This window comes from Diabrotica virgifera, chromosome 7 (genome assembly GCF_917563875.1).
Source record: "Diabrotica virgifera virgifera chromosome 7, PGI_DIABVI_V3a".
Taxonomy (NCBI): Eukaryota; Metazoa; Arthropoda; class Insecta; order Coleoptera; family Chrysomelidae; genus Diabrotica; species Diabrotica virgifera.
The window spans coordinates 139,076,345-139,097,684 of NC_065449.1; the positions used below are offsets into that span (position 1 = coordinate 139,076,345).

General features: G+C 32.4%; 2 protein-coding genes across 2 annotated transcripts in view; both read right to left on the minus strand.

Annotated features, from left to right (window-relative positions):
- Window positions 1–21,340, minus strand: part of LOC114333901 (lysozyme) — a 133,522-nt gene that overhangs the window by 100,761 nt on the left and 11,421 nt on the right. The window lies entirely within an intron of this gene.
- LOC126888055 (uncharacterized) lies at window positions 4,628–6,931 on the minus strand. The gene is made up of 3 exons (XM_050656073.1): window positions 6,232–6,931; window positions 5,341–5,710; window positions 4,628–4,912 (listed from the first exon to the last, which is right to left on the minus strand). Exons 1-2 carry the CDS (start codon window positions 6,420–6,422, stop codon window positions 5,497–5,499), a joined length of 405 nt encoding a protein of 134 aa, XP_050512030.1. The 5' UTR covers window positions 6,423–6,931; the 3' UTR covers window positions 4,628–4,912; window positions 5,341–5,496.

Sequence of the window (21,340 nt, forward strand, 5' to 3'; positions counted from 1 at the left end):
TTTAATTATAAATTATTAAATTCATTGAATAAATACTCATTTTAAAATGAATCAATATTTATTTACCACATTGGAAAGACCCAATTATTAATCACAAGAAAAATCCAGGTCCGGATTAACAAAAAAACATAAAGTAATTTTGACCTTGAAACAACGCCCTGTATATTGACATTTTTAAAAATTGTTTGCACATTTGAAAGGACCACAAAAATCCGAGTTTATAGATTCACTTTGATTTTTTGTGCAAATATTTATTAACTTTAATTTTGAAATTAAAAATATTAAAATTTTCAAGAACCCTGAAATTAATAAGCAGGTTTTTAAAGCACTTTTATTAATAAATCATTCAAGTTAATGAATAAATACTAATTTTAAAAATAATCAGTTATTATTTACAGCATTAGAAGGACTTACTTACTAATCACAGAAAAATCCAGGGCCGTATTAACAACAAAATACAAAGTAATTCTGACCTTGAAAAAACACCCTGTATATTGAAATTTTTAAAATACGTTTGCACACCTGAAGAGAGCACGAAAAACTAAGTTTAATGTCCCGCTTTAATTTTTTGTGCAGACAATTTAATGACATTACTTTTGAAATTATATCGAAGTTTTTATTATGAGTTCCCAGAGTTCTTAAAAATTTCGACATAATTTCAAAATTAAATTCATTAAATTGTCTGGCCAAAAAATTGAAGCTAACGATTAAACGTAGTTTTTTGTGCTCTTTTCATACCTATGTGCAAACGGATTTTGAAAATTTCAATATACAGGGTGTTGTTTCAAGGTTACAATTACTTTATATTGTTTTGTTAATCCGGACCTGGATTTTTGTTGTGATTTGTAAGTGGGTCATTCGAATGTCGTAAATACTTATTGAATATTTTTAAAATGGGTATTTATTTAATAACTTTAATAATTTATTGTTAAAAGTGCTTTAAAAATCTGCTTTTTAATTTCAGTGTTCTTAAAATTATCAATATATTTAATTTCAAAATTAAAGTCATTAAATTTCCTTCACGAAAAATTTAAGCAAACCGATAAACTCAGATTTTTGTGGTCTTTTCAAATGTGCAAACAAATTTTGAAAATTTCAATATACAGGGTGTTGTTTCAAGATCACAATTACTTTACTTTTTTTTTTTTGTTAATCCGGACCTGGATTTTTCTTGTGATTAATAGGGTCGTTCCAATGTGGTAAATAAGTATTGATTAATTTTAAAATGAGTATTTATTCAATAGCTTTAATAATTTATAATTAAAAGTTAACAATACCTTCATTTTAATGTCAGAGTTCTTAAAAAATTCAATATAATTTTAAAATTAAAGTCATAAAATTGTCTGACCGAAAAATGGAAGCGAACAATTAGATTTAGTTTTTTGTGCTCTTTTCAAATATGCAAACAGATTTTCAGAATTTCAATATACAGGGTGTTGTTTTAAGGTCACAATTACTTTATAATTTTTTGTTAATCCGGACCTGGATTTTTCTTGTGATTAGTTTGTCGGTCGTTTGGGTTTTGGATGATACACATGTGTACCAAATATCAAAAAAATATACAGGGTGGTTCCAAAGTTATTACTTAGGAAAGAAATTGGCAAAATCGATAAAACACCCTGTAACTCGGTTATAAAAGCCGGTAGGGCAAAAAATGTAGTATACCTAGAACCGCCTCGGTGACCTCTATTTACAATTAAAGTATTTCCGTTTCCCAATGAAACACCCTGTATCACTTGCTAGTGGCAATTGCAAAGGCTTTTCCCAGTGTTTCTCTTTAAGGGTTTTCAAAGCTAAACTAGACAGTTCGTTACACCAGTGACCCTCAATTAACTTTCTTAGATCTTTAATTTCGATTTTTTTAATTTTCTGATCGATCCATTCTATACCAGGAAGACGTTTTTTTTTTCTAGAACTAGTTTGTATGCTACATCACAAACCGTTTTTAAGTTGGATCCCATATGCAACGCTAGTGATGGTGATTTGAAGCTTTTACTCTCTACACTATAACCACTTATTTCTTTGGTAGCAAGTATTAGGTAATTAAATAGTTCTGGTTTCAAGGCATCAAATAAATTTTTAATATCATATGATTTTTTTAATGTAATAAGTAAACGGCCCAACTCTCTCATTTTATTCGAAATAACATTAATTATTTGTTTTCTTTTATGTTTTGAGAGAAGAGTTTCGCCGTACATACAGATTAGGGTGTCATTCTTTACTGCTTCACTTTTGTCATCAGGACGCATGATACTGAATACTTCGTCTTTAATTCAAGCATTTTGTAAAAAAGTTGAGTTTTTCACATTAACCATCGCCATAAAAGTTTGTGAAGCAGATAAACAATTCTTTGAGTTTGACGATGACCTATTTTTACAGCTTTTAACGTGTTTGCTTAAAAACTCTTTAGTGTAATGTCCCAGACAATGACTACAAACAAAGTATTTTGGATCTAGTTTTTTTGAAGATTTAACAGGGCGTGTAATATTTTTTTCTGTTTGTAGAATAAAATATCCTTGTTTTCTTAAAGCAGCTACAAGTTCCATACGTTTCTTACTTTTGGGCTTTAGGGATTTGATTAACTGAACTTTCTTATTATCTGGATGGTGCCTGAAAAGGTGTCTGGTAAAATGAGTAATAACGTCTTTGAAGCAAATGGCACATATTGTTGGCCGCTCTCTTGCTGAAGGTTTTCTTTCGTAGTTAAAAAATATCTGTTTTACGGACGAATGTACTTTCACTCTGAACAATGAACCCAATATACAAAATTGTAGGATATGGGCTACTGAAAAACCGCAGCTTTTTCTAGAAACACGCACCCAGTACCCGAAGAAGACAAAGTCTGGTTGGGAATAATAGGTCATCACTTAATTGGGCCCTTTTTCTACGAGGAAAATCTAACTGCAGAACGTTTTATAATGTTATTAGATAAAGACATTTTGCCTGCTTTGGCAGAGGTTGTCCGAGAAGACCACGAGGTGTGGTTCCAAATGGACGGATGTCCTGCCCATAATAGCCAGACTGTAAAAGAATTTCTCAACAATTGTTTTAATGATTGTATTATTGGACCAAATTGCCAAATTAAGAGGCCCCCTAGGTCTGGAGATCTTGCCCCAAACGATTTTTTTTGGGGGCATTTGAAAACCAGGATTTATTCCGAAAAAAAGTTAAATTCACTAGAAGAACTTAAAAATAGTATATGCGAAGAATGTAGAAAAACTTCTCCTCGAATATTGGCTAACGTTCGTAGAGAATTTTACAATAGATTAAGGTATTGTTTAGTTCAAAATGGTGGAATATTCGAGCACTTGCTTTAATTAAATATTAAAACTGTGTTGTATGTTAAATTTTATGATTAGTGTATTAAGTATTAGTATTATTATAGTATTAAATCATTTAAAATAAATAAATCATTTTGCCGTTATTTTAGTGTGATAAATTGACGATAATCTTGTGCCAACAAATATGACAGATCTTTGAAATTTTTAAAAAAAGGTGTTGATTGTTCCTTAATAACTCAAATAGGTGATGGAAAGGGGAAGATATTTTCGACAATTTTCACTCCACGACGAAAATAATTCGTTTTTTGAGAATGCCATCTGATATAAAAAGTAATTTGCTACAAAAAAAGTCTTATGGACTTTTAGCTAAAACAATTAGGGAAGCAGGAATATGTATTTCTTTATTTTTGCATTGTAATTCCTATGGTGCGTAATGAGATGCAGCACCCGGTATATATTTTTGATATACTTCTATAAAAAACACCATTACAATTTAGAAAGCTGGCTCATTAAATCCGCACAAGGTGTCTCGAGTATTAAAAACAATCGCCAATACTTTGAAGCAATGTTGCCAATTCAACGGGACTCGTACTGTATGTGAATCAACTCGGGCTTCGAATACGCTGTAAATATATTAAATGTGTATATAAATATACACCTAATGTTCGAGACGCCCCCTACCCATCAAATCGATGAACTAAATGGCGTATGTTTGGAGATACTCCCTGACAATTCGAAGCCCAAAAAAAAAATGTGTTATTGATAGCGTTGTGCAGCGTACAGTTTAGGCTCAAACATATACACGTTAATCTTTAGGAAGCCCGGAGTCGGGCCTCGTATTGTCGATGCGGGCTTCATATTAATAGGGCAATATGGAACTTTTGGCTTCGTATTATCGGTTAATGAGTATATATATATATATATATATATATATATAGATATATATATATATATATATATACACATTACTCTATTAATACCAAGCCCACTATATTAGTCAGACAACCGGAAGCCCACCCTTAATACGCCCGATAGAGGAGTGTATTTTATGTAGTTATATAGGAAATTCTAAAGTTAGTAAAGGCAACCTTTGAGGGGTAAGTTATTTTAATACACAAATAGTAGATATATGGTTTAGGTCTTTCGAAGCCCAAACATTTGAAGGCAATACGAAGCCAATTGTATAAAATGTTTATATTTACCAGACTATATGAAGCCCGACAGGGTTGTCAGATTTCTCAACTTTCACTATTTTATATTGCGTACCTGATCATATTTAAAAATGATCTTTTCGTACAAAAATCGGATTTGTTTAGGTTTAAACATTTTTGAAAATAAAATATATATTATTTAAAAGTAATTTATTGGAACTAAAAATAATCTATGTGGTTCAGTAAAAATAAAAATAAGTAATCACTTCCTTTCACGGAATGTATTATACACATATGTTTTTATTCGGACCCAGTCCTTATTTTCGAACACGTGTGGATGTAGTTTCAGTAGTTCGTCACATTCATGTTTCCGAGGGGTAATTTTTGTTTCAATATGTTTTTCAAAGTACTGAAGTAAAACTTGTTTTTCATTATCTGACCATTTGGCTCTGAATCTCTGGATGGATTTCGTGGATGATTCTAAAAACGTCAAAACGTTAAAAAAATACAAAAAAAATCACGTATGAATATATTTTAACTAAATATTTTAATATCTAATATTATTATTTCATATTTTTTCCAGGGACGGATCCACAGGAATAATCCAAATTTTAAGTGCAGAAAAGTAAAGTGGTCGTTTAAAAAGTTATGACCTATATTCATTTAAAGTTTTATTTTAATATTAAAATTTCTAACCGCCAAAAATATTTTCTATGTTAACCTGGTAATAACGGTGGTAATTTTGAAAAAACAAAAGTAGGGAAAAATCTCAGGTATTCCCGTTTTTTCTTTCTTTTATCTTTTTACTTTTATATTTATTCATTGATAACGTAACTTTAAACAAAATATGGCGGAATATCAAAAAATTTTGTTTTGTGATGATCGTAGACACTTTTACTTATTCATACCTTTAGTTTTTTTTGTTGGTGGTTCTTCACTATTTGCTTCGTTAGATTCGTGAAACGGCTTAGTCGCCTTTTTAAAATAATTTCTTGATAATGTGTTTTCATTATGTTGATCACGTTCCGTTGACTGATGCACATATCTGTCAGAATCTCCAGTATCTAATTCGTCTTCAGGTTTTTTCCCCTTGTAACCCGCTTTAGCACCTTCTGCATAATCGGTTCTTCATCGCCTTCGTATTCAGAGCTATAGTATTCGTTATCATCTATATTGATTTCACTTAATTTTTTTCCTCGGTACCGATTTCCCTTGCCTTTTTCCATAAGTAAAAGAATCTTGGCTACTTTAGCAGTCTGGTAGATATCTTGCGGTAGTCTAAAAGTATTTTATTAATTTTAAAACGATTTAAATGTCTATGTAGATACATGGTTTAGGTATCCATCGAATTTACCTTATCGGAAACAGTGAGAGTCTAATAGAACAATAATTTATTTTAAATACGGATTTATGAAGCATACATTCTAACAACGATTTTCGAATATTAAAGGGGAAATAACGATTTTTCATATATCGCATTCAAATATATCGGAAAGGCTGAAAGAAAATATGCTGGTAAATTTTAAAAAGAAATGTTTATTCATTAAACAAATTTAGACTCAACACGCGTTTTGCTAAGTTCGGACAAGGAACAATTAAAACCCGGTTTTAACTATTTTTCAAAGAAAGCTTTTTGAAATATTTTGTGTACGAGATACCTTTAAAGTAAACTTTTCGAAACTTAACCATTGTTGCTAATTCTATTACATTATGTATGATATATCATATCAAGCATAAAAAGTTTAAAAAAATCCTAACCAAAATTAACAGTGCATGCATACTCTTAAAGTTGACATTACCTGTTAAACTCGGTATGTGTCTTCTTTGTATGTCCCATAAAAGTGGCGATTTGTTCCATTTCGTCATCATCGAGGGCTAATAATTGCAGAGTCGTGGCAATTTGTTTCCTAAATCTAGTTGATGTCAATAGTTCTGGATGTTTGGCTCCACAATTAATAGCTATCTTTCTAATTGTGTTTGCGCCAGACATCCAGCGATCTTCGGAATCAGGATTTGCAAAAAGATATGGATTGTTTTCTGGTACAACATTGGTTTCTTGTCTGACTTTTAGTAAAAGGCTAATGTATTTTTGCGTCTGGAATGAAAATAAAATTGGAACAGGTTTTGAGCCTTTACCTCCAGTTACAAAACGCCTATGATTTTTATATATAATCTTTTCAACTTAAGTGAGTGCCTCTGTAAAACTTTCTTGATTAAGTGTATCGTAGTTCCTCCCGTAGGTTTCTACTGTTAAATACTGCACGTCCCCTACTCTTTTACGGTTAAAAATCACCGTCTTAGCCAAAATACATTCTGTCAATTTTTTATAATTACTTCTAATATTGGTATTTTCCTGAAGTAGTTTAAACAATTCAGCTGATAGCGCATTTAAGTAGTCATTAAAAAGCTTTATACAGGGTGTTTCATTGGGAAACGGAAATACTTTAATGATGAATAGAGGTCACCAAGGCGGTTCTAGGTATACTAAATTTTTTGCCCTAACGACTTTTATATCCGAGTTACAGGGTGTTTTATCGATTTTGCTCATTTCTTTCCTAAGCCATAATTTTAGAACCACCCTGTATATTTTTTTAATATTTGGTACACATATCTCTAATATAAAACCCAAACGACCGACATACTAACCACAAGAAAAATCCAGGTCCGTATTAACAAAAAATTATAAAATTATTGTGACCTTAAAACAACACCCTGTATATTGAAATTTTAAAAATCTGTTTGCATATTTGAAAGGAGCACAAAAAACTAAGTCTAATAGTTCGCTTCGATGTTTCGGCCAGACAATTTTTTGGTTTTAATTTTGAAATTATATTGAATTTTTTTAAGAACTCCACATTAAGAAGCAGGTATTATTAACTTTTAATTATAAATTATTAAATTCATTGAATAAATACTCATTTTAAAATGAATCAATATTTATTTACCACATTGGAAAGACCCAATTATTAATCACAAGAAAAATCCAGGTCCGGATTAACAAAAAAACATAAAGTAATTTTGACCTTGAAACAACGCCCTGTATATTGACATTTTTAAAAATTGTTTGCACATTTGAAAGGACCACAAAAATCCGAGTTTATAGATTCACTTTGATTTTTTGTGCAAATATTTATTAACTTTAATTTTGAAATTAAAAATATTAAAATTTTCAAGAACCCTGAAATTAATAAGCAGGTTTTTAAAGCACTTTTATTAATAAATCATTCAAGTTAATGAATAAATACTAATTTTAAAAATAATCAGTTATTATTTACAGCATTAGAAGGACTTACTTACTAATCACAGAAAAATCCAGGGCCGTATTAACAACAAAATACAAAGTAATTCTGACCTTGAAAAAACACCCTGTATATTGAAATTTTTAAAATACGTTTGCACACCTGAAGAGAGCACGAAAAACTAAGTTTAATGTCCCGCTTTAATTTTTTGTGCAGACAATTTAATGACATTACTTTTGAAATTATATCGAAGTTTTTATTATGAGTTCCCAGAGTTCTTAAAAATTTCGACATAATTTCAAAATTAAATTCATTAAATTGTCTGGCCAAAAAATTGAAGCTAACGATTAAACGTAGTTTTTTGTGCTCTTTTCATACCTATGTGCAAACGGATTTTGAAAATTTCAATATACAGGGTGTTGTTTCAAGGTTACAATTACTTTATATTGTTTTGTTAATCCGGACCTGGATTTTTGTTGTGATTTGTAAGTGGGTCATTCGAATGTCGTAAATACTTATTGAATATTTTTAAAATGGGTATTTATTTAATAACTTTAATAATTTATTGTTAAAAGTGCTTTAAAAATCTGCTTTTTAATTTCAGTGTTCTTAAAATTATCAATATATTTAATTTCAAAATTAAAGTCATTAAATTTCCTTCACGAAAAATTTAAGCAAACCGATAAACTCAGATTTTTGTGGTCTTTTCAAATGTGCAAACAAATTTTGAAAATTTCAATATACAGGGTGTTGTTTCAAGATCACAATTACTTTACTTTTTTTTTTTTGTTAATCCGGACCTGGATTTTTCTTGTGATTAATAGGGTCGTTCCAATGTGGTAAATAAGTATTGATTAATTTTAAAATGAGTATTTATTCAATAGCTTTAATAATTTATAATTAAAAGTTAACAATACCTTCATTTTAATGTCAGAGTTCTTAAAAAATTCAATATAATTTTAAAATTAAAGTCATAAAATTGTCTGACCGAAAAATGGAAGCGAACAATTAGATTTAGTTTTTTGTGCTCTTTTCAAATATGCAAACAGATTTTCAGAATTTCAATATACAGGGTGTTGTTTTAAGGTCACAATTACTTTATAATTTTTTGTTAATCCGGACCTGGATTTTTCTTGTGATTAGTTTGTCGGTCGTTTGGGTTTTGGATGATACACATGTGTACCAAATATCAAAAAAATATACAGGGTGGTTCCAAAGTTATTACTTAGGAAAGAAATTGGCAAAATCGATAAAACACCCTGTAACTCGGTTATAAAAGCCGGTAGGGCAAAAAATGTAGTATACCTAGAACCGCCTCGGTGACCTCTATTTACAATTAAAGTATTTCCGTTTCCCAATGAAACACCCTGTATCACTTGCTAGTGGCAATTGCAAAGGCTTTTCCCAGTGTTTCTCTTTAAGGGTTTTCAAAGCTAAACTAGACAGTTCGTTACACCAGTGACCCTCAATTAACTTTCTTAGATCTTTAATTTCGATTTTTTTAATTTTCTGATCGATCCATTCTATACCAGGAAGACGTTTTTTTTTTCTAGAACTAGTTTGTATGCTACATCACAAACCGTTTTTAAGTTGGATCCCATATGCAACGCTAGTGATGGTGATTTGAAGCTTTTACTCTCTACACTATAACCACTTATTTCTTTGGTAGCAAGTATTAGGTAATTAAATAGTTCTGGTTTCAAGGCATCAAATAAATTTTTAATATCATATGATTTTTTTAATGTAATAAGTAAACGGCCCAACTCTCTCATTTTATTCGAAATAACATTAATTATTTGTTTTCTTTTATGTTTTGAGAGAAGAGTTTCGCCGTACATACAGATTAGGGTGTCATTCTTTACTGCTTCACTTTTGTCATCAGGACGCATGATACTGAATACTTCGTCTTTAATTCAAGCATTTTGTAAAAAAGTTGAGTTTTTCACATTAACCATCGCCATAAAAGTTTGTGAAGCAGATAAACAATTCTTTGAGTTTGACGATGACCTATTTTTACAGCTTTTAACGTGTTTGCTTAAAAACTCTTTAGTGTAATGTCCCAGACAATGACTACAAACAAAGTATTTTGGATCTAGTTTTTTTGAAGATTTAACAGGGCGTGTAATATTTTTTTCTGTTTGTAGAATAAAATATCCTTGTTTTCTTAAAGCAGCTACAAGTTCCATACGTTTCTTACTTTTGGGCTTTAGGGATTTGATTAACTGAACTTTCTTATTATCTGGATGGTGCCTGAAAAGGTGTCTGGTAAAATGAGTAATAACGTCTTTGAAGCAAATGGCACATATTGTTGGCCGCTCTCTTGCTGAAGGTTTTCTTTCGTAGTTAAAAAATATCTGTTTTACGGACGAATGTACTTTCACTCTGAACAATGAACCCAATATACAAAATTGTAGGATATGGGCTACTGAAAAACCGCAGCTTTTTCTAGAAACACGCACCCAGTACCCGAAGAAGACAAAGTCTGGTTGGGAATAATAGGTCATCACTTAATTGGGCCCTTTTTCTACGAGGAAAATCTAACTGCAGAACGTTTTATAATGTTATTAGATAAAGACATTTTGCCTGCTTTGGCAGAGGTTGTCCGAGAAGACCACGAGGTGTGGTTCCAAATGGACGGATGTCCTGCCCATAATAGCCAGACTGTAAAAGAATTTCTCAACAATTGTTTTAATGATTGTATTATTGGACCAAATTGCCAAATTAAGAGGCCCCCTAGGTCTGGAGATCTTGCCCCAAACGATTTTTTTTGGGGGCATTTGAAAACCAGGATTTATTCCGAAAAAAAGTTAAATTCACTAGAAGAACTTAAAAATAGTATATGCGAAGAATGTAGAAAAACTTCTCCTCGAATATTGGCTAACGTTCGTAGAGAATTTTACAATAGATTAAGGTATTGTTTAGTTCAAAATGGTGGAATATTCGAGCACTTGCTTTAATTAAATATTAAAACTGTGTTGTATGTTAAATTTTATGATTAGTGTATTAAGTATTAGTATTATTATAGTATTAAATCATTTAAAATAAATAAATCATTTTGCCGTTATTTTAGTGTGATAAATTGACGATAATCTTGTGCCAACAAATATGACAGATCTTTGAAATTTTTAAAAAAAGGTGTTGATTGTTCCTTAATAACTCAAATAGGTGATGGAAAGGGGAAGATATTTTCGACAATTTTCACTCCACGACGAAAATAATTCGTTTTTTGAGAATGCCATCTGATATAAAAAGTAATTTGCTACAAAAAAAGTCTTATGGACTTTTAGCTAAAACAATTAGGGAAGCAGGAATATGTATTTCTTTATTTTTGCATTGTAATTCCTATGGTGCGTAATGAGATGCAGCACCCGGTATATATTTTTGATATACTTCTATAAAAAACACCATTACAATTTAGAAAGCTGGCTCATTAAATCCGCACAAGGTGTCTCGAGTATTAAAAACAATCGCCAATACTTTGAAGCAATGTTGCCAATTCAACGGGACTCGTACTGTATGTGAATCAACTCGGGCTTCGAATACGCTGTAAATATATTAAATGTGTATATAAATATACACCTAATGTTCGAGACGCCCCCTACCCATCAAATCGATGAACTAAATGGCGTATGTTTGGAGATACTCCCTGACAATTCGAAGCCCAAAAAAAAAATGTGTTATTGATAGCGTTGTGCAGCGTACAGTTTAGGCTCAAACATATACACGTTAATCTTTAGGAAGCCCGGAGTCGGGCCTCGTATTGTCGATGCGGGCTTCATATTAATAGGGCAATATGGAACTTTTGGCTTCGTATTATCGGTTAATGAGTATATATATATATTTATATATATATATATATATATATATATATATATATATATATATATTTATATATATATGTATATATATATATATATATATATATATATATATATATATATATATATAGTCCAGGGTAATAAGGATTTTTCCATGACACTCGAGCAGCCAGGGTACTGGAACGTTTTTTCGACAGGTGATACCTATAAGAGCAAATTGTAACTATTTCCTGCGTAAGATCTGGCGGACATTTTTATTTATAAACAATTTAGTGTCAAAAAATGGCATTTTTCCCTTTTTTTTTCAAATCAATGGAAAACAGTGAAACTTATGGTTTTTATAGTACAAATATCTTTGATATTATGGAAAAAGCTTTAAAATGGCATATTACAAAGTTTGATATGCTCATTTATTGTTAATATAATTGCGAAAAAAGCTCGAAATTGCAAAAAAAAATTTCGCAATAACTGTTGTAAAAATTAGTGTACAGGTTTGAAATTTTTGTCTAATGGGGGTTCTTTGGTGCTTAATATGTGATAAAAATTTCAAAGCGATTCATTCAATTGTTTAAATTTTATTCAAATTGTTTATCCCAGAGAGCATTTTTTTGCAATAACATAAATCAGAAAAAAATTACGTTAGAACCATTCCACAGGTGTCAAATGAAAGAGCATGAGCTATATTTTCAACTTGGTTTAAAAAAAGCGAATAAGAAATGCATTTATTAGTAATAAATAATTATGCAAAAGTATCGTAAATCTTTTCTTATAAACTTTTTATTTTTTAGTTGTGACTGGCTAAATGACACCCAAGTCTATGCCATAAAAAAAACTTTTTATTTTGTTATATAAGAAATTATATATATTTATTACAATTTTTTATCAATTATGATATAAATAACATTACTTGGTAGTTGTGCACTTAAAACAGGGTAAAAAAGTTAATTTTTTTGGAAAAAGTTATTCAAAAAGTTTATAAAGAAAGATTTACGATACTTTTGCATAATTATTTACTACTAATAAATGCATTTTTTATTCGCTTTCTTTAAACCAAGTTGAAAATATAGCTCATGCTCTTCCATTTGACACCTGTAGAATGGTTCTAAGTCATTTTTTTCTGACTTATGTTATTACAAAAAAATGCTCTCTGAGATAAAAAATTCGAATAAAATTTAAAGAATTCAATGAATCGCTTGAAATTTTTATCACGTATTAAACACCAAAGAACCCCCACTTGACAAAAATTTCAAACCTGTACACTAATTTTTACAACAGTTATTGCGAAAATATTTTTTTTTGCAATTCCGAGCTTTTTTCGCAATTATATTAACAATAAATAAGTATATCAAACTTTGTAATATGTCATTTTAAAGCTTTTTCCATAATCTCAAAGATATTTGTACTAAAAAAATCATAAGTTTCAGTGTTTTCCATTGATTTGAAAAAAGGGAAAATGCCATTTTTTGACAGTTAATTGTTTATAAATAAAAATGGCCGCTAGATCCTACGCAGGAAATAGTTACAATTTGTTCCTATAGGTATTAACTTGTCGAAAAAACGCTTCAGTATCCTGGCTGCTGAAGTGTCACGAACGGGGTATATTTTTGTCTTATTACCCTGGCCTAATACCTAAACTGTTTAGAATACTACGATCGTTCACACCTTTCTCAAAACAATCAATTCCGTAAAGCTTCGTTGATTCCTAAAATGAGTTCTGATAATTTTATGGTTTTTGGTTTTAGATTTTGCGGATTACTATAGTGTCTTTACAGGCTCAGTCTAGCTTTACAACTTTTATCAATCTTATACGAGGTATATAAAAAATATGAATTTCGCTCAAGAGTAAGGTGTCTTAATATTTGACAATATCGAAAATTGTTATGAAAACTTGCTTGGAATTAAAAACTGATTACAAAATGATTACAACAAAATGAATAATTATGCTACTGCTAATTTAAATGCATCGCTAAAACGTTACAAGGCAGACATTAACTAATTGAAAGGTTATTAAATCTTCAATGGTCATTAAATTTTTAATGAATTTTTATTGAGAAATTAGAGAAAAAATTAAAATTCTTTTTTTCGCCTGTCTGTTACCTTATGATAGACGAAAGTTTGTTTTTGTAAATGATGAACTTGTTGCTGGTAGGAGTACATTATGAAAATGTTAGGATATAAAGAATCTAATGCTCACAATCTTACTTGAATGTTTTATTTATAGCAGTTTGCGGGCGACCGGTTTCGGCATTTACAATATATATGCCATCATCAGGCCCTTCAGAAACTGAACAAGATATCAGATATCAGTACACGAAATATACAGTGTACAATGTGATGTTAGATTGTGAGAACTGTGAGATTGTGGACAAAAAATGTACAGTGTACAAAGATTGTGAGCATTAGACTCTTTATATCCTAACATTTTTTTTGTTTTTGTACTTTGCACAAAGGTCGATCTGGGTAGAAAGAATATAGGTACCTATTTGGCTCAAAACAGTTCGATTTTGCATAAAAAGTTATTTCGCTCTATAGGTCGATTATGTTTGGTCAATTATACATATAGGTACAGGTACATTTTGGAAAGTAACATACGTTAACATTAGAAAGGGGACACTTTGACACAGGCGGTCTCAAAAATACAATACTCAGTGGGTCTTACTTCATCGATAACAAAGTTATTGGGTGTTTTGTCTATTTTGCCATGTTCTTATGACTTCTTTCATGACTTTTTAACCACACTGTATATTTATTTTATATTTGGCATACGAATATTATTTAAGGTGTTCAATAAATTAACTTATTTATAATTCTAAAAACCCAGGTCCGGACTAAAAAATGTTGTAAAAATGCTCCGACCCAAAAAAAACACCTAGTACATTATTATTTTTTTTAATTTGGATAATTAACTTAAAAAGGAAAAAGAACGACATTTAGTGGTATACTTTGAATTTTAGGCAAAATGTTTTTCTGGTAAAATTTTAAATTTGAATTCTGAAATATGCGAATTGCGAGAGCTCGAAGTAGAAAACATTGAAATACGACTTACAACTTCTTAACCACACTGTATATTTATTTTATATTTGATACACTCTGAATACTCTTCAAGGTGTCCAATCAATTAATTTATTTACATTAAAAAAAATCAGGTTTGGATTAAAAAATATTGGAAAAACACTCCGACCCAAAAACAACACCCTGAACAATAAATTTTTAAAAAATGGATTCTGCACTTAAAAAGAAGATGAAGAACTAAGTTTAGTGGTAAACTTTGAATTTTCGGCAAAATGTTCTTTATCGTAAAATTTGAATTTGAATTCTGAAATTCTGTGAATTGCAAAAGCTCGACTTACAACTTTTTAACCACACTGTATATTTATTTTATATTTGGCACTCAGAATTGATTTAAGTAGGTGGACCACCCTAAATCCAAGGGTTGTAAGTAAATGAAATCCAAGGATTGTAAACAGATGTTTATTCACGGATGAAGCAAAATTCAAGAAAGATGGGATATACAATCTCATAGACTCACACGTTTGGGAAGAACATCGTGTGGAATATTTGTTAACAAATTAATAGGACCATATGTTTTACGTCCCACCCTAACCGGTGAAGTGTATTTAAAATTTTCAGAAAATATTTTACCAGTACTGCAGGATGATGAAAATATCAATACAGGTGGAATATACTTTCATGATGGTGCTTCACCACACTACAGGCGCCTAGTTAGAGATTTTATCCGATGTCTGGCCTTCACGATCATGTGATTTTTAACCTATCGACTATAAGGTTTGGGGATATTCAAAATCCAAGGTTTATAACAATGAAATACATAGTAGAAAAGAACTTCTTGAACGAATTCGAGACGGCTTCCAAGAAAGGAAAAATAACACAGACGAGATTAGGAAGTAAGTCAGACAAATTACAAAAAGAGCAAGACTTTGCCTTCAACAAGGTGGTGGTTATTTTGAACAATTACCTACTTTAGTTTTAATGAGTCGGTTTGCAATTAAGATGTCTGGGCATAGAAATATCAAGCACCCACGACCTAGTAAAGGACCTGAGGAGTGAGGAGTCAGATCAATAAAGCATCTGCATTGTCAGGATGCCTACCCAGCAAACAGACTTGAGCCCAATTACGTGATAATTACGTTAAATTTACGGCAAATTTCAAAGAATACGTAACTCGGTGATTTATGACGGGAAAAAAACATATTTCAGTGCCAAATCATTCACCTATACAGTGCGTCCATAAAGTAACGCATAAATTCATTATTTCGTAAACCGGCGACTTTAAGGAAAAATCCCGAAACAGGTCGATTTTTACTTTTAATTTCCGATTCTTTGGCATATATATCATACTAGTGACGTCATCCATCTAAGCGTGATGACGTAATCGATGATTTTTTTAAATGAGAATAGGGGTCATGTGATAGCTCATTTGAAAGGGTATTTAATTCTCTATTCCCTAATATAAACTTTAACATAATTATTTATACAAGGTGTTCAAAAAAACATTTTATTTATTAAAATAATTGAGACAAAAAGAAGAATGTATGCCCCACAAAGCCCCGTCAAACATTCGCCCAAGTCAACATTACTGTTCAACCCGACGACTTCTCGGCGGAGGAAATAGCAGTAGCAGCAAGTAATATAAAAGTAGGTAAAGCAGCTGGTCCAGATGGTGTACCTCCAGAAGCGATTAAGATCATCATAGAAAAATATCCTGAAATAATCAGGAGGATTTTCAATAATCTCCTCCATAGGCAAGAGTTCCCCGACCAGATTTAACAGGCCAGATTAACGCTTATTTTGAAACCGGGGAAGACCCCGATATAGCCAACTCATACAGGCCAATCTGCCTGTTGGATTGCTTGGGAAAATTCTATGAATATCTAATAAAGAATCGTCTGGAGGAGGATCTGCAAAGAAACAGAAGTATCTCGGATAGACAGTACGGATTTAGAAGATCCAGATCCACAATAGATGCGGTAAAGGCAATAACTGACACGGTCAAAGAGACGAGAAAAAGATGGGCCGTTCTCGTGATGTTTGATGTGAAAAATGCATTTAATTCCGCCAATTGGGGTCACATCGTCAAAGCTCTGGAAAAGTCAAGAGTGTCAGAATATTTAGTAAATATAATCAAGAACTACCTTAATGAAAGGTATGTCCAGGTGGCGAAGCCTAAAGACCTGCAAACCACAGCAGGAGTACCGCAAGGATCCGTACTGGGACCAACATTATGGAATGTTCTGTATAACGGGGTTCTGGAAATTACCTATGGAAGTAAAGTCAAAGCTATTGCGTATGCAGATGATCTAGCGCTACTGATTCAGACTGAAACGAACTGGGACTTAGAAGATATAGTGAATAAAAGTTGTAGGAAAGTATATGACTGGATGAGTGAACAAGATCTCGAATTGGCTACACATAAAACAGAAATTGTCATTTTAAAAGGCCCAAGAAAACGACCCAATCTAACTTTCATGGTAGGTAGTACAAGAATAGAGCCGACAAATTGTACGAAATACTTGGGCATACACCTGGATACAGGTCTTAGATATACCAAACATCTTAGTAAAATAGTCCAGAAAGCAGAAGGAAGGACCACTGCATTATCAAAGATCATGCCAAATATCGGCGGACCAAGCAGTCATAAAAGAAGAATGTACCTTCAGGTAGTGCATTCTACTCTTCTTTATGGTGCCCCCATATGGTACGAAGTTTTAAGAATGACAAAGTATAAAAACATGCTGGAAAAATCACAAAGAAAACCCTTCTTGAGACTAACAAGTGCGTACCGGACTACCGCGACAATTGCCCTTCAGGCAATATCAGGTACGCTCTCCATTCACCTCCTAGCCAAAGAAAGAATGCTATTATATGCAAATGATTACGGCCACTTGCCCCACATAAAGTCTGAGGTAAGAAGACAGATGTACCAAGAATGGCAAGGTGAATGGGAGGCACAAATCGAAAAGGCTCAATGGACCAAAAGGCTCATTCCAGATGTGGTGGCCTGGTCTGCATGTAAGTATATAAGATTAAATTATTATTTTACACAGTTCCTCACCGGCCATGGTTCCTTTAGATCGTATACGTATGTTATCAAGAAGACAGTAGATGACCAATGTTCAGAATGCAACATCAGAGACGACGCTCAACACTGCATATTTGTCTGCAGGCTCTTTGAAAGAGAGAGATTGATTCTAGAAACAAGGTTAGGAGAAATCTCCATTGATAACGTTATGGAAAAATCTTTGCAAAGCAAAGATAACTTTAATTTGGTGGTCGATCTGATAACCGGAATTATGAAGAAAAAGGAGACGCTTGAGAGAGCGAGAGAGGATCAAGGTGGATAGACTTGTACTGGATTGATGGGACTAAACTACGGACGAAGTATATATGTGTATATGTGTTTGTGTGTACTATGTATGTTTGAATGTCTGTATGTGTAAATATGTGTATATTTTAAGCATGACATCGTATAGATAATTATTTGCCTGTTGTATACATTGTTTTCTTTTCTTTTTTCTTTTATCTTTTTGGAAACTTATCTGAGCCGTATTAGGCTTGACAGACTGCCCCGCTGCACTCGAAGTTACATCCGCCAAGGAATTTGTACCGTGTGCACCGGGGGAGAAGGGGGTGGACTTTAGTTGGTAGGCAGTTAGCCAGAGGGTGCCCGTAGGCAGGACTTCTTAGGGGGAAATGCATGGGGGTAAACTCTTCCTCTCTGAATCCAACACACGCTTAGCCATCCTTAAGTGGACACGGCTAGGTACGGTATTTAGAATATTTACCACCTCCTCAAAAAAAAAAAATATATAAACTTTAACATAATTATTTATACAAGGTGTTCAAAAAAACATTTTATTTATTAAAATAATTGAGACAAAAAGAAGAATGTATGTAATTTATCTAATTCAAAATACGTTTTAATGTTGTCAAAAAACAGGAAAAAAATGTTTATTTGACAAATAAATATTGTCTTTCTCTTATATTCAATGTTAAAGCTGCCACCCACCTGCCTCTTGTCAGTTTGATCATTTCGTTTAAGCGGAAATCAATGTTTATTTGTCAAATAATTTTTTTTCTGTTTTCTGACAGTAGTAAAACGCATTTTAAATTAAATAAATTACATACATTCTTCTATATATATATATATATATATATATATATATATATATATATATATATATATATATATATATATATATATATATATATATATATCGGTTTTAAAACGTTCTCCTACGTCTTCCGATGCCTAGTCGCCATTCACTTCGGTCCATCCAAAGGTCTTCATCCAATTCTCTTTCTCTCATTTCTCGATTTATGCCTTCTCTCCAACTCAGGCGGGGTCTTCCTCTTTTTCGTCTACCATGAGGGGTCCACGTTAGGATTTGTTTCGGGAGTCGTTCTTCGGACATTCTTTGTACGTGTCCATACCATCTAAGCTGTTTGGTACTAATGTCATCTACTATTGTGTGTTTCACATTCATTATTTCCCTAATTCTGTTGTTGGTTACCCTTTCTAATCTTGATTTTCCTGCTGAGCGCCTCCAGAAATCCATTTCTGTTGCTTCAAGTTTTCTCTTGTATCTTTCTTTTATTTGCCATACTTCACTGCTGTAAGTGATTATACTCTTAACAATTGTATTGTATATTCTATGTTTGTTGTTGTTTGATATTGACTGGTCCCACAGGATGCTATTGAGAAGGGTAATTGCTTTTCTTCCCTGGTTGTTTCTTTCTTCTATCGTCCGGTCTACGCTTCCTTCTTGTGTGATGGTCATACCAAGGTATTTATATGCGTCGCAATGTTTAATAATTTCGCCATTCCCCAGTGTAAGGTCCTGCTGTGTCCCACCGATACACATATATTCGGTCTTCTTTATGTTTATTTCCAAACCACCTTTTTTGTACTCCTCTATTAATTTCCTTGTCATATATTCTATATCATCGTAGTCTTGCGCTAGTACAAGTTGGTCGTCTGCAAATGACAAAGTGTATATTGTATTGTTGCTGATCGGTAATCCCATGTTTTTGCATTTGCGTTTCCAAAGTTTTAGAGTTTGTTCGAGGTAGATCTTAAATAATGTCGGTGAAAGGCAGCACCCTTGTTTTAGGCCTTTGCTAATTTGGAATCCTCTCGATAGCCTGCTTCCAACTTTCACCCTTGATGCAGTTTTGGTATACAATTGTTTCGTCGCTGTTATTAAATTTGCGCTTATATTGGTTTTCTCTAATGCTTCCCATAGTTTGTTTTGTGGGATGCTATCATACGCTTTTCTTAAGTCCACATATAACAGATGCACCTCCTGGTTGACGGCCAGCTTCTTCTCAATAATCTGTGTAATACAAAACAGATGGTCAACCGTTGATCTCCCTGCCCTGAATCCTGCCTGTTCTTCAGCTTCTATATCTTTATATTCGTTTTCGATTTTATTTTTAATCAGTTTTCCGTATATTCGGCTGATCGAGTTCGTTACAGCGATGCCTCTGTAGTTGTCACATTGATACCGTCTGCCTTTTGTATGTATGGTGGATATCCATGATGTCTTCCATTCTTCTGGGATTTCCGCTCCGTTGATGCATCTTTGAAAGAGTTTAGCCAGGTTTTCATATAATTTTGTTGTGCCATATTTTATTAGTTCAGCTGGTATGTTCCCTGGTCCTGGTGCTTTGTTATTTTTTAAAAACTTACATACTTCTTCTACTTCTTTTGTTGTTACCCGTAATGGTGAGGCTAAGATATTTACATTGCTGGTATCACTGTTATTTAAAAATTCCGCTCTGTCCTCATTTAGGAGTTTTTCAAAATATTCGTCCCATTGATCCGGTGTGATTGCTGATATTATATCTCTTTTCTTTTCCTGTCGTAGCGATTTTAATACTTTCCAACTTTCTGTACTTCTCCGTCCTCCTAAATGTGTGTTAATCATGTTACACTTTTGCTCCCAAGCCTCATTCTTCTTTTGGCATATCATTTTTCGCACTTTAGCTTGGACCCTCTTGTATTCTACCTTATCGGCGTCGGTCCTTGTGTTCAGAAATTTTTTATACTTCTCTCTTTTATTTTTAATCTCTTGTTCTATTTCTTCGTCCCACCAATACGGAGTTTTTCTGTGGTTTTTTATTTGGAGTCCGAGGGCCTCTGTTGCTGCTTCCTGAAGACATGTTTTTATATAATGATAATGCTCTTCATTGCTGGTAAATTGCATGGTTTCTAACTTTTTATCTAATCTACTCCTGTATAAATCCCTCACGCTTTCTTGTTCTAAGCTGTTTAGGTTGTATTTCTTTTCTGTTAATTTTTCTATTTCCGCTGCAGCTTCTTTTAAATCTCTTGCTCTATCTATTCCTATTATGAGCTTTGTTTTTAATAGATGGTGGTCACTGCCGCAAGTGGCTCCTCTATATACCCGCATATCCTGTACAATCAATTTAGTCTTTTGTCTTATGATTGTATAGTCTATGATTGATTTCAGCCCTCGGGTATTTTGTGTCCATGTATATTTATGGATATCTCGGTGTTGGAAGAATCCGTTTGTGATTTTCATATCATTTTGTTCGCATAAGGCTATTAGCCTAGTACCATTGTCATTTATAGCTTCTTCACCATATTGGCCTATGACTTTATTGTGCTGTTTCTTGCCTGTTCTACTGTTTAGGTCCCCCAAGATTATAATTTCTCGTGATCTGCCGATATTTGCAATTTCTGAATGTAGCTTTTCAAAAAAGTCGTCCTTAATATTCACCAGTGCATCATCGTTTACTGCGTATACTCCAATAATCGTAATCTTTTTTCTTTTAATAGTTAGATTCATTTTTATGAGCCTTTCGCT

Coding starts and splice junctions, on each gene's coding strand:
- LOC126888055 (XM_050656073.1), bottom strand. CDS start 6,422: ATGTCTGGCGCAAACACAATTAGAAAGATAGCTATTAATTGTGGAGCC. Junction 5,711..6,231: donor ACACATACCGAGTTTAACAG/GTAATGTCAACT, acceptor AAATACTTTTAG/ACTACCGCAAGATATCTACC.